Below are 20,941 nucleotides of genomic sequence, written 5' to 3'. Positions count from 1 at the left end.
CTTCTGAAGAACTGTGGAATCAACAGATGCTCTGCACAGTTAAATGCTTAAATATATTTTTATGGACTAACTCAAACCCTTGATTTTGGATTATACTACTTTTTATGTATTAACGTATTCAGAATTTTCTTTGGATACCTTTTTATTCAAAGAGAATAATTTAAAGAGAAATAATTGCAGAAATGTTGGACTTCTTGTTTGTTTAAGTCTAGTTGATCAACAGTTGAAAAAGGATCCAGACAGGTTGAGTTAAAATTATAATACAAGACCATTCTGATGAAGGCCGAATACTAAAACATTTGGTTGTATCAAAAATTAATACCAACTTCAGTATTTGCAAATAACTTTTGAAGATGGAAAAGTATGCATACTGTGAAGTGTTGCTGAAGCTACTCCAAATTCACACAAAAATATGAAGCTTATATAGTCTTATACAAGTCTTCATATGTACGCTAACGTTCAAAACAAAATATACTGTGAGAACTGGTGTTTATTGGGGGAGAGAGAATAACAAAATGCAAATCATAAATCAGTGACACTTCTTATGTCTTATATTTTGGTAAATCTCAGTCATCTAATTTCATAAGGGATATAGCAGAAATGGAAATGGTCCAGAAGAGACTAGGACAATGGAGATAATTAGAGACCTGTAACCATTTCCATATGAGGAGAAAGAGCTGTAACATATAGATGTTAGATGGAAAAAAAGGTATGTAAGGATGATGTTATGGAAGTACACAAAATAACTAATAGTAGGGAGAAAGCAAAAGCTAGTAACACAGTTTTTCACTGATAAAAGACAGTATTTGGTCAAGTAAAGCAAAGATTGCTAGATATTGAGACTGAAAAGGATTTTTGAGTTATTAGAAAGCTGAAGAGATAGCAAAGGGTCAATCTCCTCTGGAACTCCAGGCTTTTAACTAGCAATACTCATCTTTGAAAGGAAGCACAACATAAGCAAGGCATTAAGGATAGAAGGCCAGGTTGTCAAAGATGAGTTACTTCTTAAGGATGCACATAGAAGTTGAGATAAATTGCAGACTATGTCTAAACCCTGAGGTATTTTTAAGAATGGCTTTAAGTACCTTTGTTAGATTTTCAGCTGTAAAGAAAAGAAGTAAGTTGATATCTTTTGTATTACATGTGTGAATCTATACTTTAAAAACTATTATCTGTATCAAGAAGCCTAAAAATCTTTCCCAACATAAATTTTTAAAATACAGATGGACCTAAATGCAAAATCTCAACTTCAGTGTCAATTTTGTTACAGACCAGTTTTGAGACAAGGGCCACCTGTAAAACTTGGAATTCTTAGTACGTTTGGTTTCCAAAATACCACCCACCCCTATCCCACTGTGAGTAATTCTAGGATTTCAATTGCATGAAACCCTGAATATAGACACGTAATAGATCACAAAACCTACAGACAGTCAAATATACGCAGGATACCGTGAACATTCACATGTCTCCATTTGGGCCTGTGTATATAGCTAAATAGATCTGTCACATTGTCTATGCATTTTTTAGAAAGGGACAATAATCTTGGCAATGGCTGCTGATAAATTTTGATAAAAGGATTTCTAAAAAAGTAGCACTCCCAGACTACCAAATGAAATGATTATTCAGTATGGTGAAAATTAAAAGTAACTTTTTAAATATTAAGTAATCTCCAAATTCAGATACAAATAAATGCCTTTTTCTAACTTTTCTCTAACAAAAGATGAACACAAAGAAACATTGAGGTTTAATAATTAATCACTGTAGCCTATCTCCAACATTGTAGAATTCCTTTACCTGTAACATATAAGAGTTGGATAGACAGAGCATCATTCTTTGTAAAAGTCATTAAAGATTCTGTGATTACTATTTTCTTTGAACTGTGAATTCCTTCTACTACTTTGAATAGTTTTTGTCTGAGGATACATAAAGCATTTTGGCACACTGTTATAGCTGTCAGACAATAAATTCATATCACTACTGTGTTTAGTGACAGACATTCTAGTTGTAAGTAGAGAGTAACAAAAATCTTACTCAAAAAAACCCACAACCCAAACTAAAAAAAAACCACCCCAAAATAAACCCCAAACAAAACAAGAAATACACTACAAATTATATTATGTAGCATATACAAGTTCAAACCAAGTAATTCAGAAATTCTGCTGGTACAGTAGGAAATCATGTTTCAAGCCAAATGTCACAAAATATTCCCAGTTTTCAAATACATTGTATTTTTTTCCCAGTATAAGGAAATAGATCTAGAGAGTCTATTGTGTTAATATTAATTTGCATAACTTAGTAGAGTTGCCAAAGTACTCCTATCCAAAGGATAAGTGAAGGTAAAAGTTCAATGATAAAGTATATTTAACCATAAACTTCCTTTCTTTATTCATGTTGTCTGTGACACTGCAAATTAAGAACATAACTTGTTAAAATGTTTGGTTTAAACTTATGTACTTCAGAGAACTCATGAAACAGGAGAGAAAGTTTGGCATGAGTGTCTGCTTTTGTGACGTCCTAGTTGGGGAGAAATGAAGCATTAGCTTCCTCTTGAATGCTAACAAAAAGCTAAGCTTACTTCTCAAAATAATACACATATATGCTAGGAATTTACCTCCCTAGAAGTGCCTATTGAGTTTATGAAGTAAGTAACATGGTTAGTGAATCTGGCTTTTCTGAAAAAGTATGGATCTCCTGGTTTATGGGTACTTTTCACATTTTAGAAAGTTGCACAGGAAATGTAAATGTGTTCAAAATTTATTTTAATGGAATTTATGAATTTAAAGCCATAGAAATTAGTTTATTCAAAACATTAAACAGTAAGTAATCTATTCCACTTCTTGGCCTATGATTATTATAATGTTAAAATTTATGCTGAAGAGAAGGGAGTAAGAATAAAATGAGAACTTCAAAGAAATGACCTGAAGGTTATAGGCACAGGGGTTTCCCATTGACAGAAGCAGAATTACCCCAGCAGTGATGCTGGCCTACTTCATTAGAAAGACTTCAAAGACACTTTATTAATACAAACTAGTATTTAAAAAAAAAAAAAAAAAAACAGTGTGAATGCCAGACTAGAATAACAGATTCAGGTGTTCTGAAAGGTAGATTTAAATCATAATGTTTGAGCTATGTTCAGTAAGTCACTTTTTCTATACTATATTGATTCAGCCATATATTGGAATACAATAACGAGGATATTTCATATATTTTAGACGGCAGTGTAGAGGAGTAAAGTTGCATGATATAGTTCTTGGTAATTTTTCTTCTGTACGAAGGAAAAATATTGTTACTCATCTGAGATATATCTTGAGGTGACAGCATATTTTGTCTGGTATCATTGCCCTAAAAATAACTTTTCCTTCTCTAAGCACTTACCTTCTCTATGTACCTCATCCTTGACATTGCTAAAGCTTTTATTCAACACAGCTAGTGAGGCAGAAATTTAGAGTACGGCGTATCAGTCATTTCTGACGCACAGAAGCAAACACAATAAGATCTTTTGCTAGATACACAGAAGTTTCTAACCAACTTTGTCTGTAAGCTATAGGTTTGAGGTGGATGAAGATTGTGCTTGAAACATGGCTATAAGAAAAGAATATTTGAACAAAGTGACAGGTATTTTTTTCTTATACCCGAAATTGCACTTTTATTACCAATGTGTTACACTGCAGTGTAATAATAAAACATGATGCTTTTCATCTATGAATTCCATATATTTAATAATCTGATTTTTCTTAATATTAATTAAAAATTAATTAAAACCCAGAGAATTTATGAAGTTGGAGTGATCATGCCAGAGCTTTAAACAAGACCTCGTTTAAAGTACTAAATCCATATGGTGTTCTACGCTTACCTTGTTCTGTCATGAATTCCTACTTTGATCCCCAAAGATAATTAGTGAAGACTGACAGCATGTATGCTCAAGAATACTGAAAACGTGCATTAGCTCACTTTGTCTCTACTTCCTCCTGCTTTAGAGATTTAATGAACAAGCAGTTTCTTTTAAGACATCTTAAAGCAAGGATAGAAATACTTTTAATTTAAAAAGGGATCAGAAGATTACTATCAGAAAACATCCACCCACAGTTCGCAAAGCTCACTGTTATAAAAATACATTCCACTTTTTCATCTGCCTTTATTCATAATTTGAAAGCTGGGGGGAAATTTAATCTTAATTTTGCACTTAATATAATGGAAGAGGAGTCCCTTTACCCTTACTGGATCCAGTTGAGCACATGAACACACTGAGGTGGGAAGCGCTACAATGGCTGCAGTCAGAAGCCGAGTTGTCTTTCTACAGCTATGTATATGTTCAGTAAAACATTCACATAAACAGCAGCTTCATTTTGGTTTTCTTGATTTTTCTGTTCACCCATACATTTCTCATTTGCCTTGGAGACTTTCTGTATTGACATGCACTTTTCAGAGACATTCAGAAAGCTCAAGTAAGAGTTTCTGGGGGACAACCTCACCTGATTCATATAATATTTGCAGTGTAGATGTAGAGTCCTGGTCTGAACTTCCTTTAGTCAACAAAGGCAAAGTGAATTGCCGTAGGATGAGGTGAATTGCATCTGCAAGTACCTGTTTTCTCCATATTATCTGTTAAAGGGTGATGATAGGGCTTCTATTTATATGATCAGAATCTATACTGAGGGAGATTAAGTTTATATTATTATTTTCTAAATCTAAATAAATTATAATATTAATTTGAAATCATCATGATTTAACAATAAACGTATTTTAATCCCTTGCAGAGGGAAGAGTACCTTAATTTCTAAGCTATGCTACATAATAAAATGCAACAAAATATGTTAGGTAAGATTAAGCTAGGCTGTGATTTTATAGAGATTTGTACTGAAATAAGAGAAATAAGACAGTTTGAATGGGCAGGATGGAAACAGATCAATGATAAAATATTTAAGTTCTTCAAAACAGAATTGGACTTTCACATCTCTTATTCTTGTTAACTTATTGACGGTCACAGTAGGAAGTCAATATTTATTAGCACTGAAAAATTGGCATTTAAAATACACACTTTTAAATTCTTAATTAAATTCTTAAATTCTTGATTGTTAATATTGAAATTCATTCCTGCTCTCATTCCTGCAGTATATGTCAGTGCCAAATCTCTCTTCACTCTGCTTTGTGAACGTAGTATTATCCACTCACAGCAAATGTATTACAGGGGATATCAGCATATATAAACTGACTAACAACATAATATCAGCCAAACAGCTTGTTAGTGAAAAATGCCTTTGAATGCATACAACTCTTCAGCTGGAAACACTAAATGCACATTAGGGTGCCTGTGTGGAAAAATATAAATCAATTAAAGAAATATGGACACTAGAAATATTAAACAAAGCCAGTGGCTTAATCTCTCTTGTAGCAGTTTTTGAAAGACTTCTTTAGTTCTCATCTCGATGAATGGCTGGTTACTCACAAAATTGCTGTCTCAAGCAGAAACTTTTAAGGAACTAAATTGAGGCTGGATAATTGAGTGTCTATCTCTTTGTAAATGGGCCATAAGGCATTCTATTTCAGCTCACTAATGAGGACCACTTTATGGTATTCATAATGATGTCTTTCAAAAACACAGTGAGTTGAAGTATTATTGTTTTTCCCAGTGACTAAGGCTGGATTTATTGGGAAATAGACATCCTAACTGTTGATAATTTATTAGGTAGTAAATAAGTATGCCTTGGAGAGAGTGAGAAATCACTATATTAACATAATTTTCCAAGACTGAGTAAATTCCTGCAGCACTACAGGAGGGAAATTCTTTAAATTATTTATTTAATAAATAGTTGGATAATTTTAAGTGCTCTTGCTAGGTAGTTGTTTGCTTTTCGTACTTCGGACTCTTAGGAGGTGTGTTAACATGAGGCATCTAATTGGTTGTCTCTTTTTTCTTCCCCTTCTCTCTTGAAAATATTAATCTGAAATTCCTGAGTGTAATGAATTTTAGTGCTCCTAATGAATCTGAGACTGGACTAGTTCCTAGACTGGTAGAATCATCATAGCACTACTAACCGCCTTTCAGCATGGCCTGGTAGTTATGCTGAATTGTATTTGAGAGGTTTGCACAACTGTTTGGGCCTTCCACACACAGTAAGTGGTATGAATGCAGCCATGAAGGACTAGGGATTGATGGCAAAGGGGTTATTTTTGCTTTTGTCTTTGGTCCTTGGAAACAAAATCCTTCTACTTCTTCAGTCTAGTGACTGTTGGGTCAAAGAATGAATCGAATCATTGAGCTGCTCCAGTGAAATAATGAACCTCTGTGGCAAAAAGAGAAACAAAACAAGAGCTAAACAGCCAAATGAGCAAACAAAAAGCCTAGGCCTTCTATCTCTCTTCCTTCCCTACAACAAACAAAATCACTTTCTGCCAGATCTCACATTAGCTGATTTGCTCGGTGGCTACGGAAACAGTCTACAAGCCACAGAAATGGGAAGTGCAACACTATTCTAAAATGACATCCTACCATTGCACAGTGTTTTGGGATTATGACTACAGGCTCTCTTAGACACTAAAAATGTGCATTTACACACCCATATATATATTTATAGGAATTCTAGAGTTTTGTTTTCTCCCACTTTCTAAAATACTCATGTAAGTTAAAGGTCAGTTCCCAAGGAAATCTTAAATAAAAGTTACGAGAGGTTCTACTTGCCTATTAATGGTCAAAATGAAAATTTGTTTAAGAAATTATTACAAATGAACAGAAGGGAAGTCAGAAAAATGTATTACAGTACAATTCATGACATCCTAAAATATCACATAAAATATTGGATCCCACATTTCAAAAAAAGAGAAAGATCTGAAACCAAAAAAAGATGAAAAAACCTACAAAGACTGTGACCAAAGATGGTCAGAGATACAAAATAATATTCATTAAGTATACTAGAGATACTTCAGACATGTAAAAGATAATAGAAGAATCCAGTAGCAACTTCATGTAGTTTTAGAGCATGAATGCAGAATTACGGATACTTCCAGTTAAGAATGAAAAGTCAAGAGCTGAAATACACCGGTTAAAAGCTAAGAATGGGAGATTGTCCTTCATATGTTACGTGTATGGAGTTTCTTGGTATGGGACACTGTGAATGATTAAAATTCATGTGGTTTCAGAAAAAGCAACTGGAGAAATTAATAGAAGAAAATTCTTTCAAAGTCTTTTAAATACACAGATATTGTATCTGGCAAAGGAAGCAGCTATGCTGTTAATTCCTGCATATATTATCTACTCTTACACTGTTCTCCATTCAGCTGCTTTGGACATCTCTTCCTACTGAAGACTCCTTTTTGGGCCAGGTATTAGCCCAGCCCTAGAAAAACTGTAGATTCCTCCTGGGGAGGGAAGGGTGTAAAGGAAAAAAAAAATAAGTAATTATGAGGGTGCAAGTAAAGAAGAAAATAGAACAGTGAGAATTAAAAGATCAAGTCTGGTGAGGAAGCCTTATGATTTCTAGGGCTTCTGATGGTGGAGATGGGACACTGGAGAGGCTGAAGCAACAATGTAACCTGGAAAAAACACACTCATATCTTCATTTTAGATTAATGAGTGTCTTGACAATAAAATTTTATAAACTACAATCTGCAAAATCATGATCTATAAACTTCATAATGGAGCAATAGTTCCCACAAGATAAATATTTTATTTCAGTGTGTCAAAATGAACTTTTTATTTCCAATTTGCCTCTGGCCATATCTTTTTGTCAGATTCAGAGTAATATCACAAAGAAATATTGGAAAGCATTATGGTGAATATATATTTTGCTGGAACGAATATATATGTCCATACTGCAGTCCTAATCTCACTCAACTTCCTCATAAACAAATGTGAGTACATAAGCATTTACAAACAATGACTAGTCTGAGAAGTTTGCTGGACTCCAAGACATATAGAATCAGCTTCATATTAATACTCTCCCTCTTTTTTTTTTTTTTTTCTAAGATGATATTCAAACTTTGTGGGGATCAAAGTAAAGCATGAAATTAATACAGGAGAAACTAAAGTTGATGTTGGAGAAAGTTTGGAATCAGATGGTGGTAGTACATTATCATAATGATTTAGAATTGAGTACCAAGTGCATATAAGTTACAGAATCTTAAGGGTTGGAAGGAACCTTGAAAGATCATCTGGTCCAACCAGCAAAGTTCACTTTTAAATTTTTTTCTGCACTAACAAGGCCAAGTTCCAGATCCTGCACTTGGGTCACAACAACCCCATGCAACACTGCAGGCTTGTGGATGTGTGGCTGGAGAGCTGTCCAGTGGAAAAGAACTTGGGGGTGCTGGGTGACAGTTGCTGAACATGAGCCAGCAGAGTATGTCAAGAGACAGGAAACAAAGCTGGTGAAGGGTCTGGAAAACAAGACTGATGAGGAGCAGCTGAGGAAACTGGGGTTATTTAGTCTGGAGAAGAGGTGGTTGAGAGGAGACATGATCACTGTCTACCTCTACCTGAAAGGAGATGGTAGTGAGGTAGGGTCTGCTCCCATGTAATGAGTGACAGGGCAAGAGGAAATGGCTTCACTGTAGTTATCTGCAGTTATCTGGAGAGCATATCAGACTTGAAGTCAGCCTATAGGTTTCTGACTTTCTTGTGGTTTCTCTAACATTTTCAGTATAACTGTGTTGCCACAGGGTTATCTTGTTACTGGGAATAGTTGAACATCACAGCTAGCTATTAGGTTGCAGTTTAATGTTTGTTCTCAAGTGGAGCTTGGTGTATGCAACACTAAGTTCATGAAACAACAAGACTATATCTCTGGCTGTAAGTCAGTAAAATCTGAGTGGCTGTAACACTATGCATATTTTTCCCTCTCTAAACAAAAGTAATCTTCACCCTTTCTCTGTCAGATCTGTTTGTGGTTCCTACTGCTAAGTCTAGGAACTCAGACTTACGTGTCTATGTGTAGGCAGTGTTCCAGGCCTCCTCACTGGGAATATTTGATTGACATACTTTCTGTAACATTAGCAAACTGCTCCTTATTTGATTTTTCATGAGCTAGGCCTTATTTGCCATCATAACTGGAACTGTGGTGGTGCAAAACAGCTGCACCCAAATGGCTGGGAAAGAGGTCAGAGATACAGGGTCTCCTATACAAATGTAAAATTCCCCACCATGTGTCTGGAATCGTGACAAGATCCAGGCAACATTTATTTGCAGTCTGGATCTAGACAGAAGCTGCCATTTTGTAGTCCTTGAATAACCCCGTCATGGAATGCTACAGCTGTAGGTAAAACCCATCCATTTACAAACTTTTCTATTTTGACTTTTTAGCAGTTGCTTGTCTGGTGACAGACATTATCACCTCAGATGCTTTTGATAGAGCAGTTAAAATTTAGGTTAAAATTATATTTGCCAATAAGATACGTAGAGAACTTTTTTCCTTTCTGGCTTCAAAAGCACAAAGAATTTTTTTAGTGTCTTTTGGTATGTATTGTGATTATTAAGTCCTATGAGATAATTAAATTCATACAAATAAAACATTAAAACAATGAAAATACAATAATTCACTGAGATATGACTGCATATCTGTCCAAATAAATCAATATCATGCAAAAAAAAAAAAAAAGAACAGCTGCCTTTCATTTGCTGGCAGTATCACTAAAGGACATAAGACTAGTGATTAACTCAGTCTCAACTGATTTCACAAACATGGCAGTTCAAATCTTAAATAATTTAGTAAATATGAATGTTATTTTATTGATTCAGTCAACATAATGAACTGCATTTTAACATTCTTTACTAATTAACAGACAAACTGCACTATTCATTCTCCAGATATCTGACAGACACTTGAAAAGCAATGAGATAACCGCTTCCTTTTCTCAAAAACAACCAGAAACCTCAATTTAAAAAAATAAGTATATTTAAAATATTTTTAGCTAGCAGAGATGAGATTTGACAATTTTCATATAGCTAGGAAAAAGATAGATACTGTATGGTTTACATTTTGTGTTTCTAGAGGAGAGCTTTAGATTACTAAATATTTCAGAAGATATTTATCCTTAGTAGTCCTTTTGCACTTCTTCAAACCCTCAGAAGAAAAGCAACCATTCTTCATCTGTGATAGCTGTTAGGATCTAGTAACCTCATTTACTAGTAATTTATTTTCATAACTTACAACAGAAAAATAGTCTCAGCCTACAAAGAAGCACAGAACTAGCGATCTGTTAAGGGATTTCCCTGGCTATTGTTCTGAGAAAAGGCCTTGCACATCAGAGCTCTCTTAATTGCCAGTAATCTGTTCTAAGGAAACTGAAGAGGATACAACCTCATATGCTAAGCCCAGCTTTCTGGGAAAGTTAATAACCTGTTAGTAGGAGCAGCAGAACAGCTGCTCAGCCCTGGCAGCCTATGGGTTAACAGAAACCTTATTCATTTGAGTTTCTGTTCCTCCACATGGCTCAGAGAGGCTGTACTGACAGGTCAGTTGACTCTACATGGGACCCACCATCTGGCAGAGATTTGAGCAGCTGGGGATGGTGTTGGCAGTATTGTATGGATGCAAATCACCCAGGGCACCAAGGAAAAGAAAGAGCCGAAATACTGATAACTAAAATAAATAACACATCAAATAGGGAAACATTGGTAGCATAACCCAAGGAGAAAGTTATTTAGATAAGGATTAAACAAAAGGCTTTCCAAAATGCAATAAAATAACTTATTTCTTTTGTTAATTGTCTTTCTGTTCAAGAAAGTACGATCTTCCATGTAGATGCCATGACTTCAAAAGAGCATAACTTCATCACCAGTTTCATCCAGAAAAGGCAATCAAAAAAATCCCCCAAGGGTCCAAATTTTGGCTAAGCATTCAGGTTTAAAAAGTGATAACATTATTTTGCTTGACATAGACTTATCCTTCAGGTACATAGAACTTTGACTTAAGCACTGTTTCTGAAAAATACTAAACTAACTTTAGTAATCTGTGTAAAGTCAATTACGATTCTGGACATGTTCCCATGCTATCTGATCTACAGGGAGACTTCTACAGGGAGATTGGACTAGGGGATCTCTAAAGGTCCCTTCCAACCCCTACCATTCTATGATTCTACGATTTTTAAGCTGGATAAATAAATGTAAGGACTATGTATTTTGGTTTAGAACTACTTTCTTTAAGCCTTGTCACTTCATTTAAAATTTATTTATACATTTATCATACATAAGTCAAGTCATCATTCAGGAACTTCACTATGTATAAAGGATTCAAGGTCTATATAATGCTACAGAAAAAACAGTCTGGAGTTACAGTAGGTAGAAGTAGTTTGAAAAGTGTATGGAATATTAAGTTAGAAAAACAGCAGTAAACCTTAGAAAAAATAGATTTCACACTAAAAGAAAACAGTAGCATTCCTGAGTATTAATTTTCTGATAAGTTTGGGCTGCTCTTGCAAATTACAGTATGATGCATCAAGAAAAAGTAAACTTTGTACTGGTCACACTTAATATACTGCACTGCAATCTGTAATAGCTGAGCTCTTTCATAAGGAGCTAGGTTTTCTTCCAGTGGGAGCACCAACTCCTAAAAAAGGGATGAGAGGCACCCAAGCAAAGCCACGTTCTCCTGTGTAGAGTGGTTCACCAAATAAAACCTACTGCTGCAAAACAAGAGTATTGAGTTTCTTAGTCTGTAGGAAATTAAGACAACTGCTGTCTGTGATGTCAGGCATTTCAGCTGCTTGATACTGAGAAGAAGGATGGAAGGAAGTAGGCACATTTTTAGCATTTATCTGTCCTTGTCTCCTTTATCTCTTACATCAATAGCAGTTTTATTGTGATTTCTTCTAGTGTATAGTATGATGAAAAAATTTGTTTCAAATATGCTTCCTAGAGATCCATCTCCTTAGAAAATTGTTTTCAAATCTAATTCTAATTACTCTGAAATTAAATCCTACCTTGTTTAAAATTTAAAGAATATAAACTTTAGCATGTACTTATGATTTTTTATGCACTATGTTTTCCAAATATAGCTAGGTTTCAAAGCCATTGATTTTTCAAGTGAAATTCATGTGCAAATATGTGAAACAGGTTTTATTTTTATAGATGATATTGGATAAAAATAATAAATATGCAGCAAATACATGAAATGAGAGACTTAAGGATGTGTTTTTTTGCTAAAATCAAATTTTTAAGGAACAAAATAAAACACATAGAACCAAAAAAAGAATATGATGTGTGTAAAATACCTACCTAGAGAGCAGGATAGTCATACAGGTTTAATTAGATTTATCTCTCTTTTTTTTTTTATTTTCACCTTTTCATAAAATCCCTGAGGTAAAACATTTACCTTTCTCTTCCTCAGTGTCCACTTCTGTGAAATGATATTAATGCAAATTGATCTGGCAGGAATTTGCCATCCTAAAATACTAAAATCCTAAGGTGTTCAACAGAGAGGTAGTATTTAAAACCACAAAGACTTGGCATTATTTTATATCATCTTAAGGCCTGGATAGCCCCACAGGCTGTACAAAATCATTGCCTTTTTGCTAAATACTGGTTTTGCTTCACAGGCCACTTCATTGAGAGTGAATAAGATATAGTCTTCTTTGTACCTATAATTCACACTTTCAAGACAGAAATAAAAAAGATATGTCTACCTCACTCAGATATGAATGTGTCTGGAGGGCTTAAATATTGTTTCCTTACAATAGGCATTAATACAATGCTGTCTCAGGCCCTGCACAGCACTGAAGGATATGTTTAAGAATCTAAGTAGACTGATAGACTGTCAAGGGAAGATAAATGTGCTTCAAGTATGTATTGTTGGAATGAAGTAATATCCTTCAGTATCTCATGAAGTCACACTACTTCTGTTAGTGAAAGTGAAGGAAGACTTTTAGATGCCTCCTTCAGGGAATCTTCTGGTTGTTCAAGACTGGGATCCTCAAGCATCTTGCCCTCCTGATATCTGAACTCACGTGCATATATGTGATCTATTTGCAATACATGAGAACAAGACGTGCACTGGTGTTCTAATATTAATTTTTTCCTTTTCTGAGATGAAAATACATTTAATAAATCATTACTCTAAATCATTGACTTCAGTAACATTGATTTTTCTTCTTTTCTGTACTAATTATATTAGCAACTTTAAAGTATGTAGGTATGAAAATCATTAAATAATTCTCTGCCAAAAAAATCCCGGTTTAAGCAAACAGATTCCCTTGCCCCAAGCCCCATGGCTGCTCAAGAGGAAGAGGAAGGGCACAATCTCTGTACTTCCACAGTTCTGAGTTGCTGTTTTAGGTGTGCCTCTGTGTCAGATCACAACACTGAACAAGTTTCCCACTCATGTGCCATCTCTGGGGCACTCTTTAGCAACCTCCCAGACACAGCTTGAATCAGGCAACACCTGCAGCTGCACCAGACCTTTACGCTCAGAAGGAATGTGCTGTGTTCATCTCCTGGTAGACAGGATCTTCTGTTTAGCTATCTGCATCATGGATTACTTCTGCTGGTGCCTAGTCTGCCATCTGTCTGAGAGTTTCATACTAACTCTTTAATAGAATTACTAATTACATTAACTGTGTAAGGACCCCAGTACAGTAATATCTGTGCATATTTAAAAAGAATACAGTATGCAAAAGTGGACTTTATTGATATAGAAACACTTAAGACTGCTGTTGTATATTTATAATGGGGTTTTTATTTTGCAGTTTTACTAAAGAATGCAAAAAAGGAAGAAGAAAAGCCTTTCAGAGACTGTGCAGATGTATACCAATCTGGTTTTAACAAAAGTGGAGTCTACACTATTTATATTAACAATGTGTCGGATCCTAAAAAGGTAAATACTCATTTTATTTTATTTTATTTTATTTTATTTTATTTTATTTTATTTTATTTTATTGTTTGTTACTATGATGTTTCTTTATTGAAGTTCTCATTCTGAAAAATATTTTACTGGTATTTATAACCTAAACTAATAAACAGTTTTTAAATATAAAGATAAAAGGTTAAGGCTCACTTGATGGTTTAGCCCTGGCTGGTTGCCAAATGCCCACTAAGTTGTTCTATTACTCCCCCTCCTAAACTGAAGAGGGAGAGAAAAATATAATGAGAAGTTTGTGAGTCAATATAAGGACAGGGAGATCACTCAGCAATTAGTGTCATCAGCAAAACAGGCTCAACTTGGGGAGAAATGATTTAATTTATTAATGAACAAACAGAACAGAGCAGGGAAAATGAGAAATTAAACTACCTCTCCTCTCCTTTCCAGCACTCTCCTTCCTTCCCCCCAGCGGCACGGGGGATGGGGGATGGGGGTTGTGGTCAGTTCATCGCATATGGACTTTCCTGCTGCTTCTTCTCAGGGGGAGACCTCATCACACTTCCCACTGCTACCGTGTGGGGTCCCTCCCACAGGAGATAGTCCTCCACAAACTTCTCCAGCATGAGTCCTTCCCATGGGCTACAATTCTTCATGTACTGCTCCAGTATGGGTCCCCGACAGGATCACAGGTCCTCTTCCCATGGGTTCCTAGGTCTTGCCAGGCACTTGTTCCAACGTGGGCTTTCCACAGGGTCACAGCTTCCTTCAGGCATCCATCTGCTCCACTGTGGTCCTCCATGGAGGGCAATGACCTGCCTCACCATGGGCTGCATCATAGGACACAGGGGAATCTTTCTTCCAGTGCCTGAGTACTTCCTCCCCCTCCTTCTCCACTCTCCTCGGTATCTGCAAAGATATTCTCACATTCTCACTCCCTTTTGCTGCTGTGGCAGTTTTGCATCTGTGTAGCAACTTCTTCCCCTTCTCAAACACATTCTTCACAGCATGTTACCTCAATCATTAATTGTCTGGCCTTGGTTAGTGATGCATCTGTCTTAGCATTGACTGGTAATGACCCTGTCAGCTACAGTGGAAGCTTCTGACATCTCTTTGTTTAAAGAAGCCACCCCTGTAGCCTCCTGCTACCAAAACCTGGCCCAGACAAAATCACTACGGCTGATTACCCAGGAGTGGAGAGTACAATGGTATCCAGAAAGTGGGAGAAACAGAAGAGAGGGAACCACATCCATCTGACAAATTTATTCTCACTGCAATGAAATGGTACCTTGTAAACAGAAGAACAATAAGAAATATTACCAATATTATTGTCTATAGTCATTTTATGATGCTATTAAGGTACATAAATCTTATTTCTAAGCTGTATTTGATTTTGTTAGAGATCATTGGAAGCCTGTAAATGTCAAAATGTTGTAGTTTACTAAGGAATTAGAATTCATTAAACTATGAGCAGAACTAGCATGGGAGAGTGCTATGGGCAAAGATCAGCATAACACTGGTGAGTATGGAGACCCCTTTAAGCATCACAGAACAAGAAAAGAACAATAAATGCAGTTCTGTAGAAGTTGTTCCACTCAAGACAGAGATGTAACCTCAAAGTCCAAACTGCATGTACTAATCGACAGTGTTTTTTCTTAGCCTTAGTTCATAAGCCATTCCCAGAAGCTGGATTGCAATGGAAAACAATGGTTATCTGAAAACACTGACTGATATTTTCAATATATTTACCTTAAACCCACATCACTGATAATGCAAGGACAGTGACACTACGGAGGCCACCCTGTGTTTCTGCTGCACTTCTGTTTGCAGATGATGCTATGAATCAATATGACAGCACAACTCAGCTGATATCAATGCATTATTTTTTCCTGGAGGTTTCCTGTTTTAGCAAGAAAATGTGTGAAATACAGTGTGTGCATGTGTGTGTGTATTTCTGCTACCACCTGTTTCTGTCTTGCCCTAGCAATAACACAGCAAGAGTTGATCCCAGGCGTTTTTGTGTTAAAGTGAGGAGCGTGATTGCTTTAACAGATGTTTTTTCAGACATTAAGATTGTATTGACAGGCTGCAAGTTAGTGCTGTGCAGAGATAGCTGAACTAACTCCAGCTGAGATAGCTTCAAAATTACATAAATGCAGCACTATGCCTGGACCAATTAGCCCAGAGGTAGCACCATGCTGATACAATTAGATTACTCTGGGACCCAAGCTAATATCCAAATAGGTATTCCATGAAGATGTACTGCTTATTTAAAACCAGATTAGTTATCTGGATTACTACAATGCAATGCACAACTCTGACATGTCTTAAAAGGCCTAACATATTGTTACCTTCTGTAATACTCACAGCCACCGGCAACTGTCTCATCTGTAGTAATTTCATACTTCTGATTACAAAAAAATACCTTAATTTCATTTTATATTTCCTAAGGGTTATTTACTAGAATCCTGACATTTGACAGAAAATAGTCCTGTGTCATATATACAACTGTTACTGTCAGTTCTAGTTTTTTGCTGGTTTCACCATCATATATTTGTAGAAAATTTTCTTCTGTGCTTACAACTCAGCTACAGGAGAAGTAGAGATTGCTGATGAGCAGAGGAGCTGTGGGAATGAGGTTGTCACCATTTTGAAACTGAAAGAACCAGTTCACCTTCAGGAGCTGAAATAGGCTGGGGGGCTGGTCTGAGTGAACACAGAACCTCTGTATCTCCCCTCAGATAATCATATTTGACTCTTACTGTCTCCTCTAATGCTCTCACAAGCATAACTTCTACCAACTTCTGGGTGCACTGCACTGAAGATGCAGTGTTATTAATTGCTAGTGGAGTCTATATGTCTGGGCCTTTATGGCTCTGCAAAACCAATTGCCACCGCTGCCATGAATACAGCTGTCACTTCTTTCCCTCCATTTTCTGACTGTGGACTTCCTGCCAAATCAATGTTAATGGTCTCTCTGAGCATAGCTACTAGAATTTTAAAGCATTAAATGTCTACTTGCCCAGTATACTGTGGAAACTATCACTCCAACATGGTTGCTTTCATGCTTGATTTCTGCATAGCAGAAGCCATCTGAAATGGCTGGTCTTGAGCTTGTTGTTCCACACAAAAAATGTAGACTTGTGATGTCTTAGTGTGCATGCATTTAAAATGCAATGTGTGGTAATCCTCTTCCTTTTGTTTGTTTTAAAATTGGTCTTATCTCCAAATTATTGTTATGAAGTTTTTAATAATTTAGTCCATAAAGCTAAAATAGGTATAAATAATCTCATATATATCTTTTAGGAGCTTGAGTATTTCTACTCAAAGACAAGAGCGTAATGCTTTCGATGTTCAAAGTCTTTTAATCTACATCAGGTTTAATTTTATTGATGATAGAATCTAGAGATACATGTATATTCTTTTCTACTATGAGTTAAACATCACAGCATGTTAAAAGGTGTTTAATGGCTGAGTGCCTTGACCTTACCTGGGACAGAAGCCAGCCCAGGACATTTGTTGGCTAGAGTTATGCACAATTAACATGTATAATCAGCTTGGCACTCCTGTTAAGACAGCAGGTGTTTGGGTCTACCACTGTGGAAAGTCCCAGACCACACAATGATGTCTAGTGAATAATGTGTTGCTGGTAAACCTTTCTTTCACTATGCAGTTTTCTAATTCCCTATATTATTCAGAAAACATCAAAGCATTTTAATAAGTGTTTTATCATATTTTAGTATGAAAACCCCATCATTTGTTTGTGCATGTCTTTAAATTGAGTAGCCTTAGTACAGTTGAGGATTTAATGCTTTAAAAATTGGCAGTGGATTCATGGGAGTTTGAAATGACTTACAAGTAAAGTAAATCCATTGTTTAGAAATGCTCACTGTAAATCAGACTAAAGAAATTAAATCCTGTAGATAAATGTTTCAACCCTCAGTGTCTTCCCTGAAGGAGGAATAGTGCCAAAATGTTTCTCTAGCAAATCATTGGTTTTCTTGTGGTTACCCTAAATCAAGTTCACACGCTTGTACTGTTCTGTATTCAATTTCCCTCCTGTACCTACACAGGGACTTAACACAGCATGCCTGGAGCAAATGGAAACAAGAGTGCTTGCATAGGATTACTGTGGCAATGTTTATGAGTAGGAAAAATTTGGAATTGTTTAGCCTGAGGGTAGAATATAGTTCTCCAGCCAACTGAGAGAAGAAGGTTTTTTTAGCTCAATTGAATAGTAACTTTCAATTAGTCAAAGCAACTTAAAGCTGTAAATTACTGATCAGCGATGAATAAATTGACTTTTGTTGATGTAAATAACAAAAGAGGTGATACCTCTTACATACTCACTTCTTACTTAAAAAGTGGGATGTAACTGTTCAAGAGCACCACCAAATGAAATCTAGGATAGTTGCAGTGTCAATATGGCACAAATGAGTATATGGGAATGTAAACCAAGGAAATTCTCTTGGAAAAGTAACACTAAAAAAATTAATTATATCTTAAAATCAAATGTCATACAAATATAGGAATAAAAATGAATATTCTCACTTGCCCTATAATGGGAAAATTGAATAGATAAGTAGTATTTTCATTTTCTCATAATTTTTCTTCTATATTTTTGAAAGGATAATATAAGAGTGACAAGACATGAAACTGAAATATCCATTTTGATCATTATATGAATTATTTAAGATTGTTAAAAGATTTAATTTGACACAATTATACTCACATCAAGCTTCAGCAAAATTGTCAAATCATTAATTATCCTTAATACTCAGAACCCCAGCGTCTAAGTTAGAATTTTATTAGGTCAATGATGGCAGAATATCATCTTAAGTGTTTGGTATGGGTCTTAACTTCTGAGCTTGTACCACAGACTTCACTTCTTGGGCCTATTCCTATCTATGTCCTCTATCAGCTGTAAGGTAGCTTAGACTGATACCCACTATTTCTTGTTTGGTACACTGCCTGGCACATTGTAAGTAACATTAAAATACAAACCAAAATGGAATAATGTCACCTATGCTACATTTTTAACTTTTTTGTGTGTATTTTCTGTAAGAATTCTTGAAGATTCTTAGACAGAATGACACTGCTAAAAGCTATGGAAAACATTGTTATCAGTGAAAGAACAGACTTGTTCATTAAGAGGAAGGGAGTGATTTCATAGAAAAGGAAGATGAAAGGATTCTGCTGAGGATGCAGGAGATGATGAAGAGATCTTCTTGGTTAATGTACTGAAAATACAGAAGATATTACGGGGAGAATTACACTGAACATAAGGAGAGTTCTGGTTGTAATGAAGTGATCAAGGATACCATGGAGGGCATAGAGCATGAATCCATAGGAAAACAGGCTTCCTTAGTTCAATTGTTGATAGATATCTTCTTTTCCCCCTAGGATGACAGAATTCCAATGCAAGGGTTTTTTTAAACTGTTTGGGTCTTATTTTATTACTGCATAGGTCTTTTGCAATATGGAAATTGCTGGAGGAGGATGGACAGTTATACAGCATCGAGAAGATGGGAGTCTGGATTTTCAAAAAAGCTGGAAAGAGTACAAAATGGTAAGGTGGAAAATATGAAACAGCTGTATGGTTCCTAGATTTATTGGATTTCAAATAGTACTTGTCATTATTTTAAGCAGATAGTTTTGCCTACAGTGATGTGGTGTGGTCCTGCAGTCTTTCATGAGATACCTTTTGTCATATTTGTAATGTTAGAAAATCATCATATCCTTTTTACTCGATTGATTGAGTATTATTTCACATGACTTAGGGTTTCTTTCAGATTAGTTACCGAGATTAAAATGAGGTCAGGTCCAGGCATATGCACTAAGGAATATTGCTGTCTGTCCTGCTATACTTTTGACTTTCTGTGATAATAAGGAGTAACAGGTATGTGACGATGTTCCTAATGCATAGATGTTTTCAGCTGAGGGGAACTCCTGAACTCGGAGCATCTCAGATAGAATTGAAAAATTTTACTGGGGTTTATCCCAAGTCATACAACACCTCTGCCAATCAGGCTAATGTACTGGAAATGTTGAAACTTCAAATAGGATTAAAAGAAAATAAATAACTTACCAAATTACAGATTACATGATTTCAACAGGCTGTTTTTCCTTTGCCAACTCCAAAAAAAATTACTCCAATATAAACAACTTCTGAGTTTTTTAATTCACTGCCTGATTAAAACTTTCTGATGGAGGAAGCTTCTTTCTCTGGGTCCCTGAGGACTGCCTTGGGTGTCAATGACATTCTCAGTGAATTTTTCAGAACTGTGTTATCAGACTGGAAAAAGAAAGTCTTTTCTACACATTTTCAAAAAGCACTAAATTATGAGAGCATTTAAAACATTTAAAAAGAAAAGCAAGTTCACTTCTGTAAATTTTAATGGAAAAAGCTCTATTACAGAATCTATTATTTTGAAAAATAAATGTAATATAAAACTATTGAGCCAAAATGTAATTTTTGATTTTATGGATACTTTCTTTTCAATATTTTTATATTATTAAAAAAATTGAGTTAAAAAATAACTGTTTGAATTAGATCTCTGTTACTGTGGATAATCAGAAGATGTAATCTGTTCCATAATATATACCAAATAAAAATAATATTAAAATGACAAGTAGGTATTTTAAATGGATTTGCAAAATCAGAAACTATGAGTTTTTTTTATTACATAAAGTTTTAATTTAGCAAGAATCTTTAAAATTGTTTTGCTCTATTTTCCTTCTGAGTAAAATAAAAAACACAACATCAATTTCTTTTTGGGGAACCAAATGTTAAGATGCTAATAATTCTACTTATGAGGAATTTAGAATTCAGTGGCAATGCTGCTATTACTAAAGACTGAGGCAAAGGAGGCATTAAGCATCTCAGCCTTATCCTCATCTTTTAATACCAAATTTCCTTCTGGATCTAATAGGGGATGGAGACTCTCCCTGGTCTTTCTTTTACTGTTAATGTATTTACAGAAACTTTTCGTATTACCCTTTACCTGTGCAGCCAGTTTGACTTCTAGCTGGGCTTTTGACCTTCTAATTATCTCGTTACATAACTTAACAACATTTCTGTTCTCATTATGAGTTGTCTGCCACTTCTTCCAGAGGCCATAAACTTGCTTTTTTTTTTCCCCCCTGATTTTAATCCA

General features: G+C 35.4%; 1 protein-coding gene across 1 annotated transcript in view; it reads left to right on the top strand.

The window, feature by feature from the left end:
• Window positions 1-20,941, top strand: part of ANGPT1 (angiopoietin 1) — a 161,300-nt gene that overhangs the window by 89,754 nt on the left and 50,605 nt on the right. Inside the window, exons 5-6 of the mRNA XM_061994978.1 lie at window positions 13,675-13,802; window positions 19,252-19,353. Coding sequence (XP_061850962.1) covers window positions 13,675-13,802; window positions 19,252-19,353 — 230 coding nt within the window. The remainder of the gene's footprint in view (window positions 1-13,674; window positions 13,803-19,251; window positions 19,354-20,941) is intronic.

This window comes from Colius striatus, chromosome 4 (assembly GCF_028858725.1).
Source record: "Colius striatus isolate bColStr4 chromosome 4, bColStr4.1.hap1, whole genome shotgun sequence".
Taxonomy (NCBI): Eukaryota; Metazoa; Chordata; class Aves; order Coliiformes; family Coliidae; genus Colius; species Colius striatus.
The sequence above is the reverse complement of the archived record's forward strand: the minus strand, read 5'-3'. Positions and strand labels throughout refer to the sequence as shown.